The sequence below is a fragment of the Tauraco erythrolophus genome, chromosome Z, assembly GCF_009769465.1.
Source record: "Tauraco erythrolophus isolate bTauEry1 chromosome Z, bTauEry1.pri, whole genome shotgun sequence".
NCBI classification, from domain to species: Eukaryota; Metazoa; Chordata; class Aves; order Musophagiformes; family Musophagidae; genus Tauraco; species Tauraco erythrolophus.
In genome coordinates, this window is record NC_141496.1 from 70,304,837 (window position 1) to 70,328,971 (window position 24,135).

The window sequence follows — 24,135 nt, forward strand, 5'->3', positions numbered from 1 at the left end:
TGGGTCAGAACCTGGAAAAAAGGCTTCATCTTAGCCTAAGAGGAAAACCCTATGGATTTACTCTCGGGAAATACAATGGAATCTTTTCTGTGTTACTACTGTTAATGAAAATAAGTTTGTACAAAGATGCCCAATACCGTGTATTTCAGACAGAAAGATGCTTTTCCGATATGGTTTGCATGCAGTGAGCTTACTGTATTGACCTTATTTTGTACTGACTTCTGTTTATACCTAAGATAAATTAGAGCTCATGTGAGAGCACATGTTCCTGTCAGACGTCTTGTAAATGCCAAGCACTGTAGCTCCATTTAGTTTGAGCTATGGATTGTATTGACGTCTTCAGAACCTTGCAATCAAAGCCACCATGGACTAGTACCCATTCTTCATTTGATCATAAAGTCTGTTCTCCTAGTCTGTTAGTACGGAGTATAGTTATGTTTCAGCTAGACCGTACAAGCTGCAAAAAGTACAGTAAGTAGTATTCTCTCTGGCACAGCCTCCAGCCATGCAGCTGGTTTTTCATGCTGCCCTTGATAAATATAATAAGGGACTATCTAGATCAGTATCCTTGCAAAAGAAGAATAATATTGGGTTTCCACTGTGGAAGTTAAAATTCAATAGTTTTCATTCTGTAAATGTTTTTGGAAAATTCCATTTTTCTGTTTACAGGCAGAGTATTCAGAATCTCTTGTGAGATGAAAATTCAAAAACTGAATAAATTAAGCAGAAGGGAGTGGGGAAGAAATCCAAACACGTGTGGGCTTTTGTGGTATATTTATACGTATTCTGTGTTTGTTATCTTTCTTGAATTTTGCTTCTTCTGGTCATTCACAGTATATCACTATTTTGCACTTCTTTTTCATTATGTTGAAGGTTTTCCTCCTGGGAAGATTTTGAAGAGGAGCATGGCAAAGGGAGAGAATATGGTTATGCAAGTCTTCACAAAGAACTTGAACCGTTTCTGCTAAGAAGAGTCAAAAAAGATGTAGAAAAGTCTTTACCTGCTAAAGTTGAGCAAATTCTGAGGATGGAAATGAGTGCATTGCAGAAGCAATATTACAAGTAAGTAGCAACACTTTTTAAATTGTGCTGGTTTAATCATATGTCTACATGCCATTTACTGATGTATAATATGTTTTATAATGCAATTTGAACTTGAGGCTTCTAGAGTTTCACAACAGTCAAATTCTATGAAGCAAGGGCTCAAAAATTACACTGGTGCAATTTATATAGCTGCTTTTGTTTGGCATGTTAGTACATGCTTTTGGGAGTGTCTTTTTTTTTCTTTATCCTGTTTATATTTTGAGAGCTTACATCTGTCTTGTTTCCACATATGGTTAGAAATTGCTTACATTGTACATCTTATATCATAGGTGGATTTTAACCAGGAATTATAAAGCCCTCAGTAAAGGTTCAAAAGGCAGTACCTCAGGCTTTTTGAACATCATGATGGAGCTCAAGAAGTGTTGTAACCATTGCTACCTCATTAAACCACCAGATGATAATGAATTCTATAATAAACAGGAGGCCTTACAGGTAATGTCACTTTTTAATTAATTAAAAAAAAAAGTCCTGTTTTACATTGGTAATAGTCACACAATTTCATAGTGCTCTGGCAGTTTATTAATTCTTGTTGAAGTATATTAAGAAAAAACAGGTTCTCTGGAAAATGTGCACCCTGGGTTTTATAGGTAAGTGAATTGATTTTTGTTTCTTAATTAGAACTGAATAATTGACTAAATAAAATGTCCCTGATTTTAATTACAATTAAGTAAAAAAGAAGTAGTTTGAAGCAGGCTGTGTATTTTCATGCAAAATAAACTTGAGAACTATTTTAAACCTAAGTAAAATAAAGCTGATAAGTAGGTAAATGTAATGTAAGTGGAAATGAAGTGCATGTGAGTGGCAGTGATACACCAGCAATCTATGTGATAGCAGAAAGTGATCTGCACAATGCTTTTAAACCTTTTTTATAATCAAATACTGTTCTCTGTATGTCTGCAAACAACTGAAGTGAAAGGAAATGAAAGAAGTAAGCATCCAAAGCTGTCTGATTTTGTTGCTCTTGTGACAGATGAAAACAATTACCATCACTACCAAAGATGGTCTGTTGTTTCTTTTTTTTTTTTTTTTAAGGTTAACTAACATTTGTACCATAACTGTTGAGAAGCACAGCAACAAATAAGATGACTGTTGTTGTTGATGCCGTTTATACCTACATAAGTGTTTCTAAAGATGATTTTTTTTTCTGTAAGCTTTGATAATTTAAATACCTTCCCAAAGCTGCTAGTTTGTGCAGTGACAAACTCCCTTCTCCTTTCTGGCAAAAAGAATAAAAACACTGAACATTCCCTAAAATTCTATCCCAAGCATCTTCGCCTAAAGAGGCATAACATTTTCAACATTAGATTTTGAATTTGCTTGGGTTTCTGTTCTAGCTATTCCCAGTGGAGCTGAGAAGGCTTAATAGGCTTTAGGTGGGTTATGATGTTAGGCACCACAAACAAGATTCCTCTCGCTTTATCTTTCCTAAGACTCTTAAATGATAGGCTTTGTTTAAAAATACTTAAGCAGCAGTACTTTTTTTTTTTTCAACAGATGGGAAGTGAAGAAAAAGTAGTACTAAGCTATTTTTTTCTCAATCTTATATTTTATTGGTTACCAAATTTTATTTTTTACTTGTCAAAAGAACTTGGGCTTACGTCATAACTGCTTTAATTTTTAAGACCATGTATATATTTTATGTTGATGAGATTTTAAGATCTCTTAAAGAGAGATCTTAAAACTTTGAGAAGGAACGGAACAATGCATTTCCTTTAAAAAGATGTGAGTTAGTAATCATGTTGATTTCGCTTATAATCAACTGAACTAAAATCAGAGTAGACTTTTGTGTTCAGTTAATGCTGGATACTGGTAAATTTATATAGCAGTGTTATCTTATGTTCACATGAATTTAGTGGATAAGTTTTTTTAGTGCTAGGAGACTATATATTGTATGCACGTTTTAAACTATAAAATTCTTAAGGAACATCAGAATTTGCCTTTTTTTTCTTTTTACAGCAACAGAAAGAAAACCAAACCTCAAATTAACCAACTGCAGTGTGTATTAGTGTGAGATGAACTTACCTTGTAACGCATATTTCTTGGTTTTTGTAGCATTTAATACGTAGCAGCGGGAAACTAATCCTTCTTGACAAGCTACTGATTCGTCTGCGAGAACGTGGCAACAGAGTCCTAATTTTCTCACAGATGGTGAGGATGCTGGACATCCTAGCAGAATATCTGAAGTATCGTCAGTTTCCCTTTCAGGTAAGAATCTTGGTGGTAGTAGCCAAGAAACTTTGATCTTGAAAATAAGGAAAGTCGTTTTCTTATAACCTCAACTGTTTTGTGTTTATGTGATCTTTACTGCTTTGCTTAAGAAAAGATACAAGAAAAAGTGTTCTTTTTTTCTAGAAAGACTGGCAATTGCTATGTACCTAATAGTATTTTGAATTAAACTGATAAATTAAAAACTATGTAAAGTGTTGCATTAATTTTTTATTTCCTTCACATAACAGTTTTGGCAGTTAGGAATTCAAGTAGCTCTGATTTTGAATATAGTATAAGAATTACTTTTTAACTGTAGTTTTCAATCTCTTTAGAGACTTGATGGATCAATAAAAGGGGAATTGAGGAAACAAGCACTGGATCATTTTAATGCAGAAGGGTCAGAGGTATGGTATTTTTTCCCTAAGGAATCTGTTTTATTTTTTCCCAAGAAATACAAAAAGCATTGCACAAAAAATGAAGGCTGAGAAAAGTGAGGAATATATCAACAAGGTTCAAAATTCATTGTTATTGCCTAGACTATATGTATAGCTTATAAGGTTTACATCTGCTAATTTTTTTTCCTCTAACAAGAGGTTAAGTAGAAAACACATAACTTACGAAAATGATATTTAATCAGTTTTGTAACAATATTTTTTTTTTCCTAATGCTCTTTATCAAAGTAGTTTTAAGTACTATATAAACACTGCAGAAATTTAACTGTAGCCTCATTGCTGTGTAGAACTTAACCCAGCAATCTTTACAAGAGCATTGAACTTAGACAAGCTGTTAGCATCAAAACCATCCTTTGGCAATGGACAGAGGTAACTTGTGTATATCCTTGCATGAACAACCATCTTTAATTGTTTCAAATCTGGCTTCTGTTATCTTAATTTGTTGCCACATACACGCTTGCCCTGGAAGAAATAGTGAAGAACTGATTTTTAGCCATTCGTTGTGAGCAACTGTGTAAATATCGGTGTCTGTTAGAGATTATTTTCTGAGTTGAAAGATTTGTATCTTATTTAGCATTCCTAATATCCAAGCCATTCCATACTTTTGATCAGCTTAAATCTTTTATTCTACACTGGCAGATTTGGAAGAGGGGAGGTGGTTGGTGTTTTGGTTTGTTTTGGGTTTTTAATCAGTAATTGAAGGATAGCATTTGTCAGTTGCTGATGAGCTTGTTTCTGCTATGGTGGAGTGATAAGGACTTAACTCCATAACATAAACTTCAGATATTTGTTAAATACAGAAGTTAATTCTGTTTCAAATTTCTAGCATAGACACTGTTGCTTTTTTCTGAAACCTTTGCAGTTATACTGTACATTTTTTGAGATGAAGAGGAATTTAAACTTCATGCATTTCAAAAATGGAAGCAAACCATGCATTTTTGCAGCAGTCATGTTCTTAGTTTTATTTTTTTATTTCTTTCCTAAAAATTCAGAATATTCCATGTGTTTTTTGGCCATTACTGAGGTAGGGTCTACATGGATATTTTTAACACAATTTTCGGGACTTATTCCTGAGAGTAATGGTTTGCTGTTTCCTGTAACTATACTGAAAATTTGGATTATTTTTTTACCTGTTTTACTTTATCTTGAATTTCATATGTTGTTTTATTGCATGTCTCAAGATCTTTCTGCAGATCTTCTTAGTTGTCTCTGAATGAATAATTCTATATCATCTATAGGCTTTTTCACCTTGTTACTTATTCCATTTCCATATTATTCATGAACATGTTGGACATCATTGAATCTGGCAGAAGTCTTTTACTTCCTGTCTCTTAACCAGTTGTCTGTAGACCTGAGCGTCTTCCTTGCTCTGACATGGGTGCTTAGTCTCCAGGGCTTCGGGCAGGGGATGTGAGAAAGGGACTTTGTAACACACAAGGCTTTAACGGTAGGGATTTTGTACTTTTGGGACGTATTTTGTTGGGTTGGGATTTTTTGGTTGGTGATCGTCGTCCTTAGAAGATGCTGCTTCCTTAAACTGTTGAGAGGTCAGTAAATAATTATGAAAAATTGATCTCAGTATTTGCTTTATACTTAGAGAAGCTTTAACTATAGAACAGTTACAGAACTGATAGTAGTGATTGATAGCGATGATTTTGTAGTCTGCGCCACAGACTGCATAAACAAGTGTCATATTGGTTCCTTTAAGAATATTGCAACTATTGTATATGAAACTATTTCTTATTTTATGATTTCAGGACTTCTGCTTTTTACTGTCTACGAGAGCTGGAGGATTAGGTATCAACTTGGCATCTGCTGACACTGTAGTTATATTTGATTCTGACTGGAATCCACAGAATGATCTGCAAGCACAGGCTAGAGCGCACAGGATTGGACAGAAGAAACAGGTATGCACATTCAGTTTTAAGTTCCAAACCTGAAGAAGGGTTCCATACAGTAGCTGTCCACTCTGTCTGCACTGTTCAGTCTTCATGTGTTTTTGAGAGTAACTGATAGTTTCAGTGTATGTCTAAAAATGTTAATAATGCTCATTTAACTTTCTTTTTTTTTGAATCTCCCTTTATGGAGAGATAATATCGCAGCTGTGTTATATGGATGGGAGAGGGAGACAAGTTGTGGGCTTGTCTGTACCACATTCATTGGCATCATGTCATTCTAGAAAATAACTGCTACATTAGACATATCCCCCTTGCTGAAGTGTTTCTTAGTTCTCTGCAGGTTCCTTTATTGCAAAACACATACAGTAATAATTGGAAATATGACAGTTTTGTCTACGGCAATGTTTGTGCAAAATCACTAGAGTTTACTTATGTGTTTTTTTAAAAAAATATTTATGTAAAGACTGTGGTAACATGATTGAATTAGTATTTCATATTTGAAACCAGTCAATAAATTCAGAAGTTATGTTGTGAAGACTTGAGATTTCTCCCTGTAGTTTCTTACCTTTTTTAAAATATACATAGGTTAATATTTATCGTCTAGTCACAAAAGGATCAGTAGAAGAAGATATTCTTGAAAGAGCCAAGAAAAAAATGGTGTTAGATCATTTAGTAATTCAGAGAATGGACACTACAGGGAAAACCATACTACATACGGGCTCTACTCCTTCAAGGTATATTTGTTTTTATTTCTATATCAATTTACCCTTAAGTACATTTGACAAGTAAGTAAAAATGTAAGTTATTTTACTTGGTTAATGAAAGACAAAATAAGGTTAAATAATTAAAGATGTGAAGTATATTGTCTTTGTAGAGTTTTATTTGCATATTGCATATATATATTAAAAATATATATAATTTTATTTAGTAGTGAAAAGAAAGCTTAATTGTTTCATGAGTCTAGAGAACTTTTTCATGTTACTAAGATAAAATGTTTTGCCTGAAACATACTTTATTTCAGCTCAACACCTTTTAATAAGGAGGAGTTATCAGCAATTTTGAAGTTTGGTGCTGAGGAACTTTTTAAAGAACCTGAAGGAGAGGAACAGGAGCCTCAGGTCAGTATTGTGTTGCTGGACTAGATAAAACAACTGAAAATATGTATACATTCTTTCATTGTAAAGAGAAACTTTTTTTTTTTTTTTTTAAGGAAATGGATATAGATGAAATTTTGAAGAGGGCTGAAACTCGGGAAAATGAGCCAGGTCCATTAACTGTAGGAGATGAGTTGCTTTCACAGTTCAAGGTATTTCTTTGTTCCCTCACTCCTGCCACAATTGCAGTTTCCTTTGTAAATGATACTATTTTTTTTGTGTACCTATCCATCTCTTCATTCTTATGACATAGCTGCCTCAGTAAGTCAACTTTATATCTCTTCCTAATAAAATGTCTGTTGATGTATGCAGCATACCTACCATCAGTATAATCGTTTAAAAATACATGATGTATTTTGCTAATCAAATAAAAGATCTGTGAGTACATTAATGATTACAATTCTAGGTTTTGTGTTTTATTTACTGCCTTTGTTGTTAAGCAGCTGTGGTATCACTGAATGCAAAATATAAAGTTTGCATTTCTTAGTCAATGACTTCTAGAAATAGCTTTTAGCCCTGATGTATACTTGAATGCTAGATATTTTAAGCATTATCAGTTAATGCAAAAAAAAAGCAGAGCATGGTGTATGTGTTTAGATCAGCAGATTATTAAATAGTTGTCCTGCTGATCATTCATTTGCAACATGTTTTGATTTCTACAGTGTATTAATGTTTGGTTAGTTTTGTGTTACTATATTTTTACATTAACTCAGGCATTCAAATGTTGTTAGCTCTGTTTTTAAGGAAGTTAAATACCAATCAGTTTATTGGGGAGATGTTTCATTATGCACCCGTATTAGTAAACTTTTAAAAGAAGACTAAGATTCTCGTCTTATCTCATGTTAGCCCATTTGTGTGGAGTCTGTGTCTGTTTCATAAATGAATAAAAATACTTTCATTAGAGACAATGTTTCATGTAGTATTTTGCATATATTATATTATAAAACAATAGCACATACATAAATGCATAAAATACACCATCTAGAACTTTGTTTTCCTAAAATATTAGTTGCTCAGTCTTCTACAAATAAAGTCATGTATTGATTTGATGAAAATACATCTATTCTGATATACAAGGTGGCCAACTTTTCCAATATGGATGAAGATGATATTGAGTTGGAACCAGAAAGAAATTCAAGAAATTGGGAAGAAATCATTCCGGAAGTCCAGCGGCGAAGAATAGAAGAGGAGGAAAGACAAAAAGAACTTGAAGAAATATACATGCTCCCAAGGATGAGAAACTGTGCAAAACAGGTGTCTCTTGGTTCTGACTTGTACTTTTGTGTTGCTGTTGGTTTAGTTTGTTTATTGGGGGTGGTTGTTGGGTTTTGGGTTGTTTCTCTTTTCCTTTTCTGAACACATATTTTTGACAGGCTAGGTGAAACTTTACGTATGTTTGTTAATCATGTAGCTTTGAACTACTTATTCTGAAATTCCAGATCAGCTTTAATGGAAGTGAAGGAAGGCGCAGTAGGAGCAGAAGATACTCTGGATCTGATAGTGACTCCATCTCAGAAAGAAAACGGCCAAAAAAACGTGGAAGACCGCGAACTATCCCTCGAGAAAATATAAAAGGATTTAGTGATGCAGAGATCAGGCGGTAAGATATGGGGGGACATGCATGTTTAAAGGGACTAGGCAAATTTTTTATTATAGAGCTTGAAAGTACAGAGAACAGATTATTTTTGCTGAATTTATTTGAAATTTTTTATTCTAGGCATGTAATGTTTTACCTTGTGTACTTTGTGGTGCTGACATAGTGAACTGTCAGTGCAAGAATTTAAATGTATTTTAATATGGGATAAAATTCCTTTGAAAAATATTCTTGATTTTTTAAAATTCGTTACTTCCTGCAACTCGTGAGACAGTGATTTCAAAAACCAGTTGTTACAATGGGTGAGTTTTTCTCTTAAAATACAAGCAAAATACTCTGGTTTCCATCATTTTATCTAAAAACTGCATTACTGAAATAATACGTAAATCTTTTTAGTGACAACTACAAAAATTTCAATGGAATTTGCTCTCTTTTTAAACTTCTTGGCACTGTAATTTAATTAATGTTATATCATGCTTTTTTAAACTAAAAAAATACAAAATCCTATTTTAATCTTGTACAGCAGGTCCCTTCAATTTCGGTGCTAAAATATTTTTTTGGTAGAAGGAGGAGGAATTATTTTGGTTTACGTTTTTAGGTTTGTGAAATGCTGCTTTGGTTCTGAAATTTAAGTATGCATGTTTCTCTAAAATGCTGTAAAGCTTTCAAAATCCATTTGATTAGAGAAATAACTTTAAAATCTTTTTTGCCTTTCCATTTCATTTAACAACACAGCAAACTGGTACTTCTTCAAGGCTATTCTGTCTGTGCCATAGCAATTTGAGGCATTGATTGTTGAGGAATTTTTCTTTCTTTTTTTAAACTACTTTTATTTATTTTATTTTTATTTTTATTTCATTTCCTTTCTATCTTGGGTATCTCCAGTTCCTTTCCATCACTTACACATTCCTGCAGAGTATCTTTCATGTCATGTTTTCCAAAAATCTTCAAATCACCAGTTGTAGATTGCTCCTTTTACTATATAAGGCATAACATAATGTCTGATATCTCTATTTACTGTAAATCCACATTAAATTTTTATAATTAGACACATCCAGCTGCTGAATCTTCTGTCTTGTGAAATTAATAAAGCAATTTCTGAAATAAATTGTACCATCTATTGTTTTATTTACATCAGATCTTAAACCAATAAAAGTCTGACTTTGGGTTTTCTGGATATACTACGCTTCCCTGCTCCTACTTCCCCACCCCTCTCCCTTTTCCATATAGCATTGTACTAAGATTAATAATTGTATTAATACAATTTTAAAACCAATGTAGTTAGTTAAGCATACATTTAAAAAGCAAAATTATTTTCTGTTACTAGGTTTATCAAGAGTTACAAGAAATTTGGTGGCCCTCTTGAAAGGTAAGCTTGTTATTTGTATAGTAACTTGGCACCTCCTTTTCAAAAAAATTACAACAGCATACCAAGAAACCTTAGGCTGAAGAGAAAATACAGTGTCCAGTGTATTGCCTTGACTATAGCATGACTTCAGCTTAGTATCTTCCTTTCTTCATGTATGGTATGTATGCAAACAGCCACAAAACAAACCTTTCAATTCACAGGATGACTTGCTCTCTCTATTGCTTTACCTGCTGTCTTGTTTGATCTTCATTGGTGATAATCATTTAGTTGGTCTTTGATAGCGTGTTGAAAACCTATCAGTTTATCCAATGTGACTGTCAAAGTTAGTTTTCCATTTTCCTTATTGTCAATTCTTAAGTTTTATTATTCCATATTTTAAGAAAAACTTCCAGTCCTTTTTTTTCCTTAAAAATATTTGTAGTCCATATGAACGTATTATATATAATGATTCCTTTTATTTTTTAGAGAGAGGTATAGTAATTTAATTCAAAATGGTAGGGTTAGATTCCTTTACAGTTCTTGTTGTATTATCCTCTGATATTTGAGTCACGTTTTTTTTCCCCTTGGATCAAAATTGTACACAGCAGAGCAAGTGCTGGTGACTGGTAACTTACATGATCATTTCTCTAGTTTCAAAGTCTGAAGGAGTCATTCACAATTACTAAAGTTTCAGAGCTATAAAAATGTCAATTTTTTTATTACAGGTTAGATGCTGTAGCTAGAGATGCTGAGCTAGTTGATAAGTCAGAGACAGATCTTAGACGTTTGGGAGAGCTTGTACATAATGGATGCATTAAAGCTTTAAAGGACAATTCATCTGGACAAGAAAGAGCAGGTACAGTGTGTTCAGGGGTCTTGGAGGGGGCACTAAAACATGTCAAGAAGTCTGAATTATTCTTACACTTTGATCATAAGAGCAAACAGTTTTGTTGGGGAAAAACGTAAATAAAAATGTTGGCATGCTGGATGATTTTAAAAAAGGATTATAGTAGGATCCCTTTTCTTTTTTTTTCCTTTTCTGTGCGTGAATTGTCATAGAAGAATGCAGTATGATTTTGCTTTTCTGTGAAATCTAAAAGTAATCTGTTACCTGGAAGACCTTTTGATTCTGGAACTTAATTCAAGCATTTTTTAAGAAAAGAAATTTGATATAATTGAAAGTTTGCTGTTATAGCATCAATCTTAATTGTTTTCTTTACATTTTTCTGTATTATATTCATAAGGTAAATATTTTTTTTTAAGGAGGTAGACTTGGGAAAGTTAAAGGCCCAACATTCCGAATCTCAGGAGTGCAGGTGAATGCAAAGCTAGTCATCTCTCATGAAGAAGAATTGGCACCATTGCACAAATCCATTCCTGCAGATCCAGAAGAAAGAAAAAGGTATCGATATTTATTTTTTTAAAAGGGAAGTAGTAATGTAGCAAATTTTTCAAATTTTATTAGCTTTTTTCAGACAACTTTGACTCAAAACACACTGTGACAGTGTTGTCCCTCTATTCCATGTACTGGCAGCAGTAACCTACTCCTCATCTGTTCTCCTTTCTTCCCCTAAAGAAAGCAGTTACCAGCTTTGGCTTTCAATTATATTCACTGTGGACTGCATTCAGCTACCGATAATAACGAGGACTGGAATTCAGGCTTGCTGAGGAGCTGCTGTATGTGTCATCTCTGCTTGAGGGGAAAGCAGTCTCTGGCAAAGCACAGCAGTAGTTGTTTCTACCCTCTGAAATTTTTCCCTTGCCACCTTGTGTATCACAATCTGTAAACTATGCACTTAGCAGTTACTCTTGGCTGATGATGTAGGCTTTTATTCACGTTTAGCCAACTCTGTGATGCAGCTCATGGCCACAGACTGATGTCTGTTGTTCTTCATATTTTAGTCTTGATGATATTTAAAACTCATTTCAGTGCTGATTTCAATAAATATTTTACAGAAATGTTAAGAAAATATGATTATAAATATTTGGATTAATTTCCTAAATATACCAGCATCATAGCAGAGAAAATAAATCTAGTTACATTATTTTTAGTATGTTCCTTTCCTCCTTACTAAGCTTCAGAAGTAAAAATCCTTTATTTGTCTTTCTAATTTATTTCTGCTAGATATGTCATCCCATGCCACACCAAGGCTGCTCATTTTGATATAGATTGGGGTAAGGAAGATGATTCCAATCTGTTAATAGGCATCTATGAATATGGTTATGGCAGCTGGGAAATGATAAAAATGGATCCTGATCTTAGTTTGACACAGAAGGTATGTCATCTACAACATTTCACCAAGGATTCTTTTTGTTTAGGTAATAATGCTGCTAAGAACAGTTACTGAGAGAGCTTGTTTTATGATAACTGAAATTGCAATGACATCGTATGTCAGTTGAACTTCTTAGTATCATTCTTGTGGTATATTAGATTTTAAGGTCTTGTGTATTTGACTGAAGTATGTCTTCTTGCAGTCAATAATGTTGCCGTATTTCCATGTAGTTGGACCTCTGTCATTTGAATTTTTCTTTTCAGTCTTTATCTATTTTAGCTGTTATAGTTTTGTCAATTTTGTATTCTTGAACTTTTGGAAGGGAGGTTTTTCTAGACATTCGATTTTACCATCCCCATTTAATGCCCAGGTTCTTCTCCTGAAGCTGTCTTTCACTCACAACATGATAATACCTGCATTAGTGCAGTAGCTCTGGCTAAGTAAACTTTGTGACCGTGCCAACCTATAGTTTTGGGATTTGAGAAGCCAGGGTTGTGCCAACATTCATTTAGTAATGATTCGTGCTCCTGCCTTCCATTAATTTGCTTACTTTTTGAAACTACCTATTTATATTTTTGGCATTTGCAATGCCTTGTAGCAAGTTCTGCATTTAGAAGGTGAACGAGGCAGGGCCAGGAGTTCTGTGGGTGACTGGTACAGGAGCTCAAAATTTCATAGATAAACTATCAGAGTGGAAACGGAGATCTAAGGCTGATTTCTTGAGTGTGTTTTAAACTGTTAGGCAATTTCCAAGACACTGCATTGGCTGTGTGATTGGAGAGAAATAAAAACATTTAAGAAATTTTCTGTTGCTTCAAGCATGCTGGAATATTTGCCTTGGTATAGTTGAAATACATTGTTTTCGACCTTATTTTATGATTTTTTTTCTGTTCTGTGTGCTGCAGGCTAGCATCTTTCAAACTCAACAGTATGTACTCATAGCTGTGATACTACCATTGTTCTCCTCAGATTTTGCCTGATGATCCAGATAAGAAACCCCAGGCGAAGCAGTTACAGACCCGTGCAGACTACCTCATCAAATTACTGAATAAAGACCTTGCAAGGAAGGAAGCACAAAGGCTTGCTGGTGCAGTAAGTAACATTTGGCATTCGTTAGTGAGATAAAACAATATGCTTATGGACATGTCAACTGATCCTTTTTTAGTTCTGCTCTTTTTCTTTATGTAGTATTACTCTATTGTTAATCATATTACATGAGACTAATTTAAGAAATTAATTGCGAGTTTCATATTGTATTACTCTCTCATTATTTGTATGTATTCTCCACTGTTGTGTTATGCTCTCTCTTGGTGGTCATTAGTGGCATTAAATAAAATAAAATGAACCCTCTATTTGATGTTAAAAAAAAAAAAATCTTTGCAACTGTGGTGAAAAGATGCTTGTCAGTTGTCATTAAAGAGACCAATTTGCATTCAGGGAAATTCAAAGAGGAGGAAAACAAGAACTAAGAAGAATAAGGTGATAAAGGCTGCAAAAATAAAAGAGGAAATAAAAAGTGATTCTTCACCACAACCCTCGGAAAAATCTGATGAAGGTGATGATGAGGATAACAAGGTAAACATCTTTCATATGGTAAAGCTAGCTATTGAGTTCTTCATATTAATATCGATTTCTATTTTATCTTCTGCTTGACTTAATAAAACTGAAGCACCTGAATGTTATCCTTTTCCAGTGAGTGCTACAGTTAATGATGCATCAGTACAAGCACATGGAAGACCATCTGTTTTAATTTAATCATAAGCCAGTTGCTGAGGAATTATGAGTATTTTTTCAAATGATATTATAGAAAAAATGTAGTCTAATTACAAGTTGTATTGCCAATTTCAGCATTCTTTAGAAACTTCAGTATTGTATCTGCTAGAAATGCAAACCTAATATAACACACAATTGTAAAACTAATGTTTCTGGCTAATGTGTTATTACTACTCATACTGATTTTTCAGGTAAAGTTTTTTATTCAGGCTTCGGAAAAAAAATCAAGCTCAATTAGAATGAGCAGCATGAATAAATGGTATTTCAAGACTTCCATGTGAAAGCTGCTGTATATGGCATGGCTTTCATTATGCAAAAAGACTATTTAAGCAAGTATGTAACCTTGTTGTGTTCTGTTGCTTCCGATGTGTTCCTTAAGGCCTCTGCTTTTTTTGGGTCTTTTTATTTCTAACATTTATCACACAGCAGAAACCTCTAGAGATAAAAGTTTAGGTAAAGTTTAGGGTAGTGCCACATGTAATTTTATGACTTTGAAAGTAGCTGAAATAAATCTGTGCATTTATTTCCAGTATCATTATATGTATCATTAAAATACACTATTTGGTTTAAAATAAACTAAATTGAAATGTCTTACCTAACCATTTTGAACTATCACAACCCATTGTAATTGTCAGCTCACTCTAGAGGAAAAAATACTGATGTGAATATGTAGTTAAAGCTGAGTCAACCTTAGAAGAACCATGATAGATGTATAAAAAATAATCATTTTTAAGTAAAGCATTCCTGTATGTATTTAAATTGTACTATGAAGAATAAAATTAAACCAGAAAACAAAACAAAACAACTTTGAATGTAGACTGGCTAATGTTTATAGGTACAATAATTTGTCTGGAATGTAAGACTAAACTGTAAGTCTTGTCACAGTTCCCAGTAACATGGGCAACTGAATCTAAGCAAATCAAGTGTTTGGACTACTTAAAAAGTGAGTGTTAGACTTCATCTCTACTCAAACCAGAAAACACTGCCAGTCAGTTGATTGACTTGTTATGTTTTGGGAAAGTGCCTAGACTGCTATCCCCTTTTGTATATTTAATAACAGATACTCATCACTTTAATACTTTTGGTCACAGACTAACAATTGCATTTCTGAAAACTGGACTATATACAAAAATGGACTTTAACCATCTCAATGGTTGGCTTTAGCTACTTAGCTGACATACTATGTGCAATATTTAAAACTACCTGTTTAAATGCTAGAATATTCAGGAAACTCTTGGAGTCATTGGATTTTTGCTGGGACATTTCCATGATACTTAAATACTGAAGTCCTGGTTGAACTGATTAGTTGATAGCTTGTCTAACTTGTTTGGATTCATGTATTAGACTTTCTTTCATCTATTTTGCTGCAATGGATTCTATATATGCCTTTCCAGGGTGTACTTCAAATCAATGCAAAGATGATAATGTTTCTTGGACCTGTACGTAAGATTTGTGTTACTTATTATAATATTTTTCAGCGTCTGAAAGGATTTGAGTTTCCATCTCAAACCTTATAAGTGAATGTTATAAAGACCAGTGGAGTGTTATTGTTCACCTTCAGATAATTAAATGGGCCCCTATCAAACAATCTGTAACTAAGGCCTTTTTTTAAGCTTAGTAAAAAGAACACTTCTGGAAAAGAGAAAGTTGGGACTCCGTTTCCTTCTCCTGTGAATGTTTGATGTGGAATTGGTAAAAAGCCCACTTTTGATGTGGGATTGGCAAAAGCTAACTAGAACAGAGGTCTCTAACATGCTCATCAGTTGTGTGTCCTGACCAATCAGCTCAGTTTTGCAAGACCTACTTCCGTATAGTTTTGAGCTCTTCAGAGCCTAACTGCCTTTTAGAAGGACAGAATTCTAAGTTAATGCTAAATTAAGTGGACATAATTTCTCACCCCCGCTACCACTGTCAAATCAGTACTTCCTTTGTCACATCAAGGAAGTGAGTGTGTAGTTCTTAGCTTTCTTTACAACTCTCAGTTCTTTACAACTTTCAGTTCTATTTGATAGATGTTAAATCTGTGTCCAAAAAGAAAAAAATGCACAGATAAAAAGTATGTTTTAATCTGATGGTTACAAAACTTGTACAGATAGGAACTCAGTTTGATGTGACATATATGCTTGCATATTGCAGGATGAGATTGTTTCAGTGAAACATCCACATAAAAAAATAAAAGCAGAAAAAGAAAATGAAGAAAAGCCTGAGCCAGATATTGGTATAAAGAAGGAAGCTGAAGAAAAAAGAGAGACAAAAGAAAAGGAAAATAAGAGGGATTTGAAAAGGGAGAAAAAAGAAAAAGAGGATAAGAAAGAATTAAAAGAAAAGGATATTAAAGAAAAGAGAGAAAACAAAGAAAAAGAAGTAAAGGAAGAGAAGGTAACTAGGTTTACTTATCTTATATAGCACTAGAAAAGGCCACTAGGTTTTTGTGAATGATTCTGAGATGAAAGGTATTTTGTATCTCATCCGTTGTCATTTTATTGAAGTCTTTTGCATCCCTTGAAATTTTATTTTTACTACCTGAAACTATGAGGAAATGCATATGAAATGGAAAATTATGTCTTCAATGATATGTGGCTTAGTTAGACTGAAAGTACAAGTGTGTGTGAGAAATTCTTTTATTCCTTTTCCATTCTCCTTTCCCATCCCACAGAGAAAGTAAAATGTACTGTCATTGAATGTCAGCACCGTTCTTATTTTTCTTATGGAAGAGAATGCAGTAGTTACAGAGATTGTCATATATTATAGGATGATTCCAAAGCCAAAATAAAGTTTACTTAAATATTTTTATGTTTTGTTCTTAGGTAAATGAAATCAAATCTGAAAATAAAGAAAAAACTAAAAAACTTCCATCGTTGGATACTCCAGTTCATATCACTGCAACTAGTGAACCAGTTCCTATATCGGAAGAATCTGAAGAATTGGATCAGAAAACTTTTAGTGTGGTAAGTCTCTTTTTGATAAGTTAGTGTTTTTACTTGATAGTCTCAATGAGGACTATTTCTGATGTTCTTGATTCTCTTAGTTGGCACAGTAACACAGGTCATCTTTTGCTAATAAAGTCTCAGATTGATGAATGTTACTGACTCTTTCCTACAGTAATTTTTGTCTTCATTCCAGCAATTTTGTTTTGTTGTTTACTGTATTTATGCAGGATAGTAGGAAGACTTATCCAGTGGTCTGTGTGTTGAATAGATTTAGAATATAGACTGTAAAGATACATCCTCAAGAATAACTTGTGTATCTTGCTTCTCAAAGAGTAGACATGAATGAACTTCAATGCAATTGCTGGAGTCTCTGGCTTCGCCTTATCATATATGCCTTTCTTTGTAAAATAACAAGAGAAATTAAGTTTCAGCAGTTCCTCCTGAAGTACTGCAGACTTAAATAAGAAGACACAGGAAAGAACAAATGTCAAAGCCTGTAGAAATACCTTGCTGGAGTAATCTTTTTGATACCAAAATAATTTTGTTTAATCACTACTTATATCTAAGAACAGAATCAGTATTCGAGGAATGACAACGCATACACACAATTTATGTAAAGTTTTATAGGTCATCTGGGGCCTTTGGAAAGGTATCAGTCAATGAGTTACTTTGAGCAACTACTCTCTTGTGAGTGTTTCATCATGCAGATTTCAAGAGTTTTTTGCCTCTGCCAGCCAGGTTTATTGGCGCTGTTGTGGGTGCTGGCTGTGACACTAACTCACCTGTGATTTTCAGTATGAGCCTTGAGTGACTCAGGTAGATATGTTTGTGTGGCTAAGTGAAAGAAAATAGTTTCATTTCCAAGTACAGTTATATTTTTCTGATGACTTCTGTACTTAAGCAGTGCACTCTGTAAGCTGTCGTTTAAAAGCTACTTTAAGCTGTGGCTAGTGCAGTATGTAATGCAGCTGCTTAATTATGTAGAGGCATGAGCTGGCAATGGAACAGCTTCCCTGCTTTTTCTGAGTTGTCCCTATATGCTTATATGGTAATGGTGATATTCCATTCCATTTCATTCCATTCCAAACGTTTGTTTTGTTTTTTCAGTGGTTTGGGCTGGGTTTTTTTTTTCGGTTGTTTTGTTGTTGTTTTCTGGGGGTTTGTTGTGGGTGGGTGTTTTTGTGTTTTTTTGTTTTGTTTTGTTTTTGTTAAATCTACAAACTTCCTTTTGTTCTTACTGGGAGTAATTCTAGGTTGGGTCTGTGTGTAGAACCAACTTTTTTTTTTTGTCCAAGCTTTTTGTTCTGGAAGGTATGTTTCTCATTATGCCATGGTCAGATGGAGTCTCATGAGCATATTTAACTACACTTCCAAATGGAAATTACTACTATGGGTTCTTCAGGTTTAACTATTTTGGCTCTATGACAAGGAGAATATGCATTTCATGTGTTTACCATGCCATTGAGATTGGATGGTATTCCTAAGGCAGTGTCTGTAATTTAAATCATACTAACTGGTTTTATCTGGATTTGTTATTAAAACATTTGATCCAAAGTGTGGAAATTCAAGAACACACATGGTATACATCTGTGTTGCCATCACTGTTGTAAATAACCTAGGCACACCCAAACTAGCTTTCTCTAGATAGCACCAGTTCTGCTAGTACCTGCATAGGACTGAGGTTTAAAAACTGCACAGAGAAGCAGTTTTGATCCTCTGCAGAATGCCAGGTTTAGTTGTTGCAGAAAGTATCTGTTTGAAATGTACTGAACACTCATGTTTAATTTCGACATTGAGTTTGTATGGCTTTCAAGGTGCTAAAAAGGTCTTGTCATATACGCTTGTGTTGAAAGTTACAACTATGATTGTAAAGCCCGGTTGTGTAAGTCCTTTTCCTTAGAAAATTCCTTGTATTAAATTAATGCTTTCTTAATGCTTGATATCTGTATTCTATACAGTTAATGCTTTCATAGAGGAGTAAATTGCTAACTGGTTTTAAAATATGACTTTTCCCAAAGAAAACCTGTAAAACATTTTTAAGAGCTGTGAGCAAATCTTGTGTTTCCTTTGGCTTGTAGCTATATAGTCTTTGCCTGTGTATATATCTCACAGTACAGGGTGGGTCATGTTTTATAATTGTTTTTTTTTCTTCAAATTAATAAATTCTTTTTTCCATTTTACAGTGCAAAGAAAGAATGAGGCCTGTCAAAGCAGCATTGAAACAGCTGGATCGACCAGAAAAGGGCCTTTCTGAAAGAGAGCAGCTGGAACATACTAGACAGTGTCTAATCAAAATTGGGGATCACATTACTGAATGTCTAAAGGAGTACACAAATCCTGAACAAATTAAACAGTGGAGAAAGTATGTTGAAACTTACTTTCTTGAAAAGGGAAAATCTGTAACTGCTTCTATTAAGTAGAATAGTTTTTAATTACTCCTCATTTATTATTCTTCCTTTCTTGTATCTGTCTTTTTAAATAAGAAACTATAAAATGATGATTATAGATGGTTCTGACTTTTAATGGATTGACTTTTTCATACTGTATAGCAATGCACTTTGTCCAGTAGGTGGAGTTATCTCACTTCTTACAACTGAAAGCAAACGAGATAACTTGTTACTTGACTGTGTTTAGTGGAAAAGCATTCTCACCTTTAAGGATCTGAGTTTTTTTAATTCCTGCTAAAGACAAGCAATTCTAAATTTGTGTTGAACTTTGGATGATTCTGATTTGCATTCTTTATTCTTTTTAAAATACACTCTAAAATATAAATTATATATTACATATTAACTGTAACTAAAGTATTTATCATGATGTACTCAGATGTATTTTAAAAATGAAAGAAGAGTTTGCATCTTTATGAGGTGACAATTTAAAAAAATTAAGAAAAAATGTTGCTTTGTAAACTTCTTATATTTCCTGGTTAAGCTCTTATTCCAATTTGAGTTAACCTTTATGGGAATGTGCACTTTAATCTTTTATGGTTGAAAATATATCGTGCACTTCCATATACAAAAGTCTGTTAAGTGTTTCCTTTTCTTGAAGACTTCGATTAGTGTTCCTCTAATTAGTGCTTCTGCTGTTTTTACTTGCTTTATTTCAAAATATTAAGGTGATCCGAGATACAAAAACAAGATCCATGTCTTAGATTTCATTAAATGTTATATTTCTTTAAGTGGAAAGTCATACTAGAGCTATTATTCATAATAATGCTACAGTATTATATGTCGATTATTAAAGTACGTATTTCAGCTATCTTTGGTAAGAAGTGTAGTTAAGCTATTTAGTTCATATAAAGTTATACAGGTGTCATTAGGTACACCAGTGACTAATTATCTACTTTTGCAAACCTCTAGGTCAAAATTACAATGTTTAAGTAATTGCAGTGAAGAAGCATACTGTTGCTTGGTGAGCCTGCCCGCTTCAGATACTGCTGAACACTAGGGTTTTGTAGTCTTTTCTAAGCATTCCACCTGTAAATTTGACTAAAAGAGTTCTAGACTTTAGATCTGTTTTCTGTGATAATAGAAGCAAATATTTCCTTCAGGGTTTTGACATCTTGATAGCAAAAGGCTTGATGTGTTCTTCTTTCATTCCTTTGAGCACGATTAGGCACGCATTTATTGTCATGCCACTTTCATCCTCTTTCACAGTTCTCATTTGGTTTCAAAAGATTAACCAGGCTTTGGAATTCTGTGGAAAAATTCTCTAAGTGATATTTTTCATGAAATAAAGCTCGTAGGTCAAATATCTTACACTGTAAGAGATTTCAAGGTTTTTTCACTTGCTTAAATTTTTATTTACTGAGTAGTAAATACTCAAAATTCAAACAAACTTTCAGCAGACATACATAAACTGATAGCAACATTATTAAGCAGTTTCCGAAATCATTCTATTAACACAATTGTTATTAGTACTACTTTCTATGCACTTTGCACTCTGAAGTACTTAAAAATATTACAAAGTGACAAATTGTTAAAGGAATTAATCTTTCAAATGTTTGAAATACAGCTAGGTAATGTTTGCTGTGCAGCTAGGCAATACTGTGTAAATTTTATAGTGTTTCAGATTTACTGAAATACTGTTCAAATAATTGCAATTAAAACCATGTTCTGTTGCGTAATACAAGAAAAACAAATGTACAGGAGCATTATTGTTTCTCTTTCTTCTTCCTCAGAAATTTGTGGATTTTTGTCTCTAAGTTTACAGAATTTGATGCCAGAAAGCTACACAAACTGTATAAACATGCAATCAAAAAACGCCAAGAGTCTCAGGTAATATTTTCACACCCTTTCTAAATACACGAATATATATTTCAAGTATTATAACTCTTTTATTAGATTTAAAGGATTATAAGGAACACAGAAGTACACTTCAAGTAGCATTTTTGTTTTTAGTGAAGTAGTCTCTTGTGCTAGCATATTTTTCTAATGAATTCTGATGAACTTGGATTTAGCAATGAGTTTTTGTACTTGTCTTTTTTAGCAACACAATGACCAGAATATTAGCAGCAATGTGAATACACATGTAATTAGAAATCCAGGTAAGAAACCTTAAGTACATTCTTGTGATAGATACTTTAATTTTCATGTTTATTTCATTTCACATGTCTCTCAGATCTGTCTTCCACACTGATAAGTATTACAGAGGTAACCTGATGAGCAAAACTTTGCTAGTTTGCTGATGAAATCCGAGTGCAGACTGAAGCTGGTACTTACTGGATTTAGTAGCAAGTTATTTGGCCATCCTTTAAAAATTTTTGGAAACATTTTTTGTGTTTAATTTTGGAGAGGGAGAGGTCTACTCAAAACCTGTAAATTTCTTCTGTGTCTATTTGTAGCTGTTGTAATAATGTCACTACCATGTAAGAAAGCAAGCTATACCTTGGAGTTCATACTCTCTGATTAGTTACATGGACTGTCTTTTCTTGTTTACAGTAACACTTGATTTTTTCTATGCTCTCACATCTGCCTTCTTGTAATATTTACTTTTATCTTGTGTTATGTGACACTTCGAGTATATTTTCATGGACTTAAAATCAACATGTATTTTAGGAATACCACTGAAAGTCTTTCATTAACAAAGTGTACCTTTAAAACTCTTATTTATGCTAAGGCCATCCCTTCTTAGAGAGACAGTTGCTACCATTCTGTCTAAAATTCCTCTATTAAAGGCACCTCTATTCACTGCTCATTTGGACCAAGCTTAGCTTCACAGACTGAATGGAGAGGTTGAAAAGTTCCTTTTCTGAGTCCTGGCTTGCTTACCTCTTACTTCTGGGTTTTTTTAATTTCACTCGCATTAGTGCATTTGTCTTTCAACTATTTAGATCTTGTTTCTGTCAAATTATAATGTCACTTTCATACTGCTTTACATGTGACAGAAGTGCTGTTTGAATTAGATGAAGAAAAGACTTTGAGACTTCCTTTTAACCTCTGCTTTATTAAACAGATGTGGAAAGACTGAAGGAGAATACAAACCATGATGACAGTAGCAGGGACAGTTATTCTTCTGATAGACATTTTTCACAATACCATGATCATCATAAAGACAGGCATCAGGGAGATGCTTACAAGAAAAATGACTCTAGGAAAAGGCCTTATTCAGCCTTTAGCAATGGAAAAGATCACAGAGACTGGGATCACTACAAACAAGACAGCAGGTGAGTTTCGTCAGCAATTTTGAAATCTGTTCAGTCCCTTCCTGTTTTGTAGTATGCTTGTAGCAACCATCAAAATGTCTTTTTTGAGTAATGCAAAATTGCAAAGATAATACCTCTCTAATGCAGTTCTGTTGATTTGTCATAATTGTGGCTCTTAACATTGTTCAGTAACTCTAATACAAATAATTTATATTTTTTAGATACTACAGTGATAGTAAACATAGAAAGTTAGATGACTACAGGAGCAGAGACCACAGGTCAAACCTGGAAGGAAGTTTAAAAGACAGCCGAGCTCATTCAGATCACCGTTCCCATTCAGACCACAGGATACATTCAGATCACCGTTCAACTTCAGAGTACAGCCATCATAAATCCAGAGATTATAGGTACCACTCAGACTGGCAAATGGACCACAGAGCTTCTGGTAGTGGCCCAAGGTCACCATTAGATCAGAGGTCTCCTTATGGTTCAAGATCTCCCCTAGGACACAGATCTCCATTTGAACACTCATCAGATCACAAAAGTACACCTGAACATACGTGGAGTAGCCGGAAAACATAACAAAGACTGACATTTTCTGGACCTTCTTTTAGCCATATACAGTAAACTAACACAGTAATTGCCTTACATGACTTGAAAGATACGGACTGGATATTCTATCAGTAGCAGTATTGTTATTTCTTTCTAGGATGCAAGGTCTATTATCCCAACAGAAGAAAAATATTTTTGTATTTAAAGTTTATGCTGCACTGTGCTGCAAATGTTGTGGCACTTTTTTTTAAGAAATAGAAGATGTTTACTTTTGCAGGGACCTCAACACTGCCCCTTTCAGACTGGATCTTACTATAAAGCTCTTCATGTCAAAGTGATTTTAGGCTGAACACGTTTTAAATTATGTTTATAAATGAACTTTTAAACACTGACCTGTGCTCATATTTCAGGAAGGAATGAGGAGTTTATTTTCTTTTGTTCCTTAGTAAAGAACTCTCAAGGACTCTCTTCACTTTCCAAAGCTACTTGTTTACATTGTACACTGCGACCACCTTGCCGCTTTTCATCATAAGCTTGAATATTTAAATTCTGTACCTATAACTGTAAAATAGCCAGGATTTCTCCTGTTTGTGTTCAGTTATAATACCTTTTTACAAAACAAACAAAAAAATAAAAAAACAAAACACACAAACAAATGGCTGTAAATTATTGTAAATTAATTAAATGAGCTTTTTTCCCTCTCAGGCTTTTTCTGACTATTCCTTTGCCCACCAACTCAGGCCTTCTTATCACAAGTATGAAATAAAATCGGTGTACTTAAATGTTTAAATAAAATATCCTCATGGAATCACTGTTCAGAATGTAAAAATGATGAAAGGGAACATTTTATTCCATTTAGTGCTCCTTTTTTATTGGATATTTTAGATACATGTTTTGGTTTTTTGGGGGTTTGGGTTTTTTCCCTGTTAAACTGTCAGTGTTGTGATTGTTTGTTTGTAATGGTAAGAAATACTCAGCTAACTATGCTCTGGAAAGTTTTTCAGGTGCACTGGTTTTAAAGAAGGAGTGTTAAATATCTGAACACTTCAGCATCCAAATCAGCCAAAATTTATTGTAAATCCATTTGTGTTCCCTCTTCAACATGGGCAATAATGACAAATGTGCTATGCAGTCAGTTCATATTTTAGAAGATTTGAATGACTTTATTGACAGAACTGTTACAATGTACACTGATTGTACATAGTTAA

General features: G+C 33.8%; 1 protein-coding gene across 2 annotated transcripts in view; it reads left to right on the forward strand.

The window, feature by feature from the left end:
* The window catches only part of CHD1 (chromodomain helicase DNA binding protein 1), a 59,150-nt gene extending 35,333 nt beyond the window's left edge, over positions 1 to 23,817 (forward strand). Inside the window, exons 15-37 of one of the 2 annotated variants that reach the window (XM_009991467.2) lie at positions 874 to 1,062; positions 1,374 to 1,536; positions 3,157 to 3,309; positions 3,645 to 3,716; positions 5,522 to 5,671; positions 6,248 to 6,396; positions 6,684 to 6,780; positions 6,873 to 6,968; positions 7,894 to 8,070; positions 8,256 to 8,416; positions 9,738 to 9,779; positions 10,484 to 10,614; positions 11,022 to 11,160; positions 11,884 to 12,034; positions 13,001 to 13,123; positions 13,469 to 13,606; positions 15,941 to 16,183; positions 16,612 to 16,752; positions 18,918 to 19,096; positions 20,912 to 21,008; positions 21,220 to 21,277; positions 22,186 to 22,396; positions 22,597 to 23,817. In XM_009991467.2, coding sequence (XP_009989769.1) covers positions 874 to 1,062; positions 1,374 to 1,536; positions 3,157 to 3,309; positions 3,645 to 3,716; positions 5,522 to 5,671; positions 6,248 to 6,396; positions 6,684 to 6,780; positions 6,873 to 6,968; positions 7,894 to 8,070; positions 8,256 to 8,416; positions 9,738 to 9,779; positions 10,484 to 10,614; positions 11,022 to 11,160; positions 11,884 to 12,034; positions 13,001 to 13,123; positions 13,469 to 13,606; positions 15,941 to 16,183; positions 16,612 to 16,752; positions 18,918 to 19,096; positions 20,912 to 21,008; positions 21,220 to 21,277; positions 22,186 to 22,396; positions 22,597 to 22,957 — 3,421 coding nt within the window. In that variant the 3' untranslated portion in view covers positions 22,958 to 23,817. The remainder of the gene's footprint in view (positions 1 to 873; positions 1,063 to 1,373; positions 1,537 to 3,156; positions 3,310 to 3,644; positions 3,717 to 5,521; positions 5,672 to 6,247; positions 6,397 to 6,683; positions 6,781 to 6,872; positions 6,969 to 7,893; positions 8,071 to 8,255; positions 8,417 to 9,737; positions 9,780 to 10,483; positions 10,615 to 11,021; positions 11,161 to 11,883; positions 12,035 to 13,000; positions 13,124 to 13,468; positions 13,607 to 15,940; positions 16,184 to 16,611; positions 16,753 to 18,917; positions 19,097 to 20,911; positions 21,009 to 21,219; positions 21,278 to 22,185; positions 22,397 to 22,596) is intronic. The other variant, XM_086629956.1, reaches the window with a different exon arrangement.
* Positions 23,818 to 24,135: the final 318 nt, after the last annotated feature.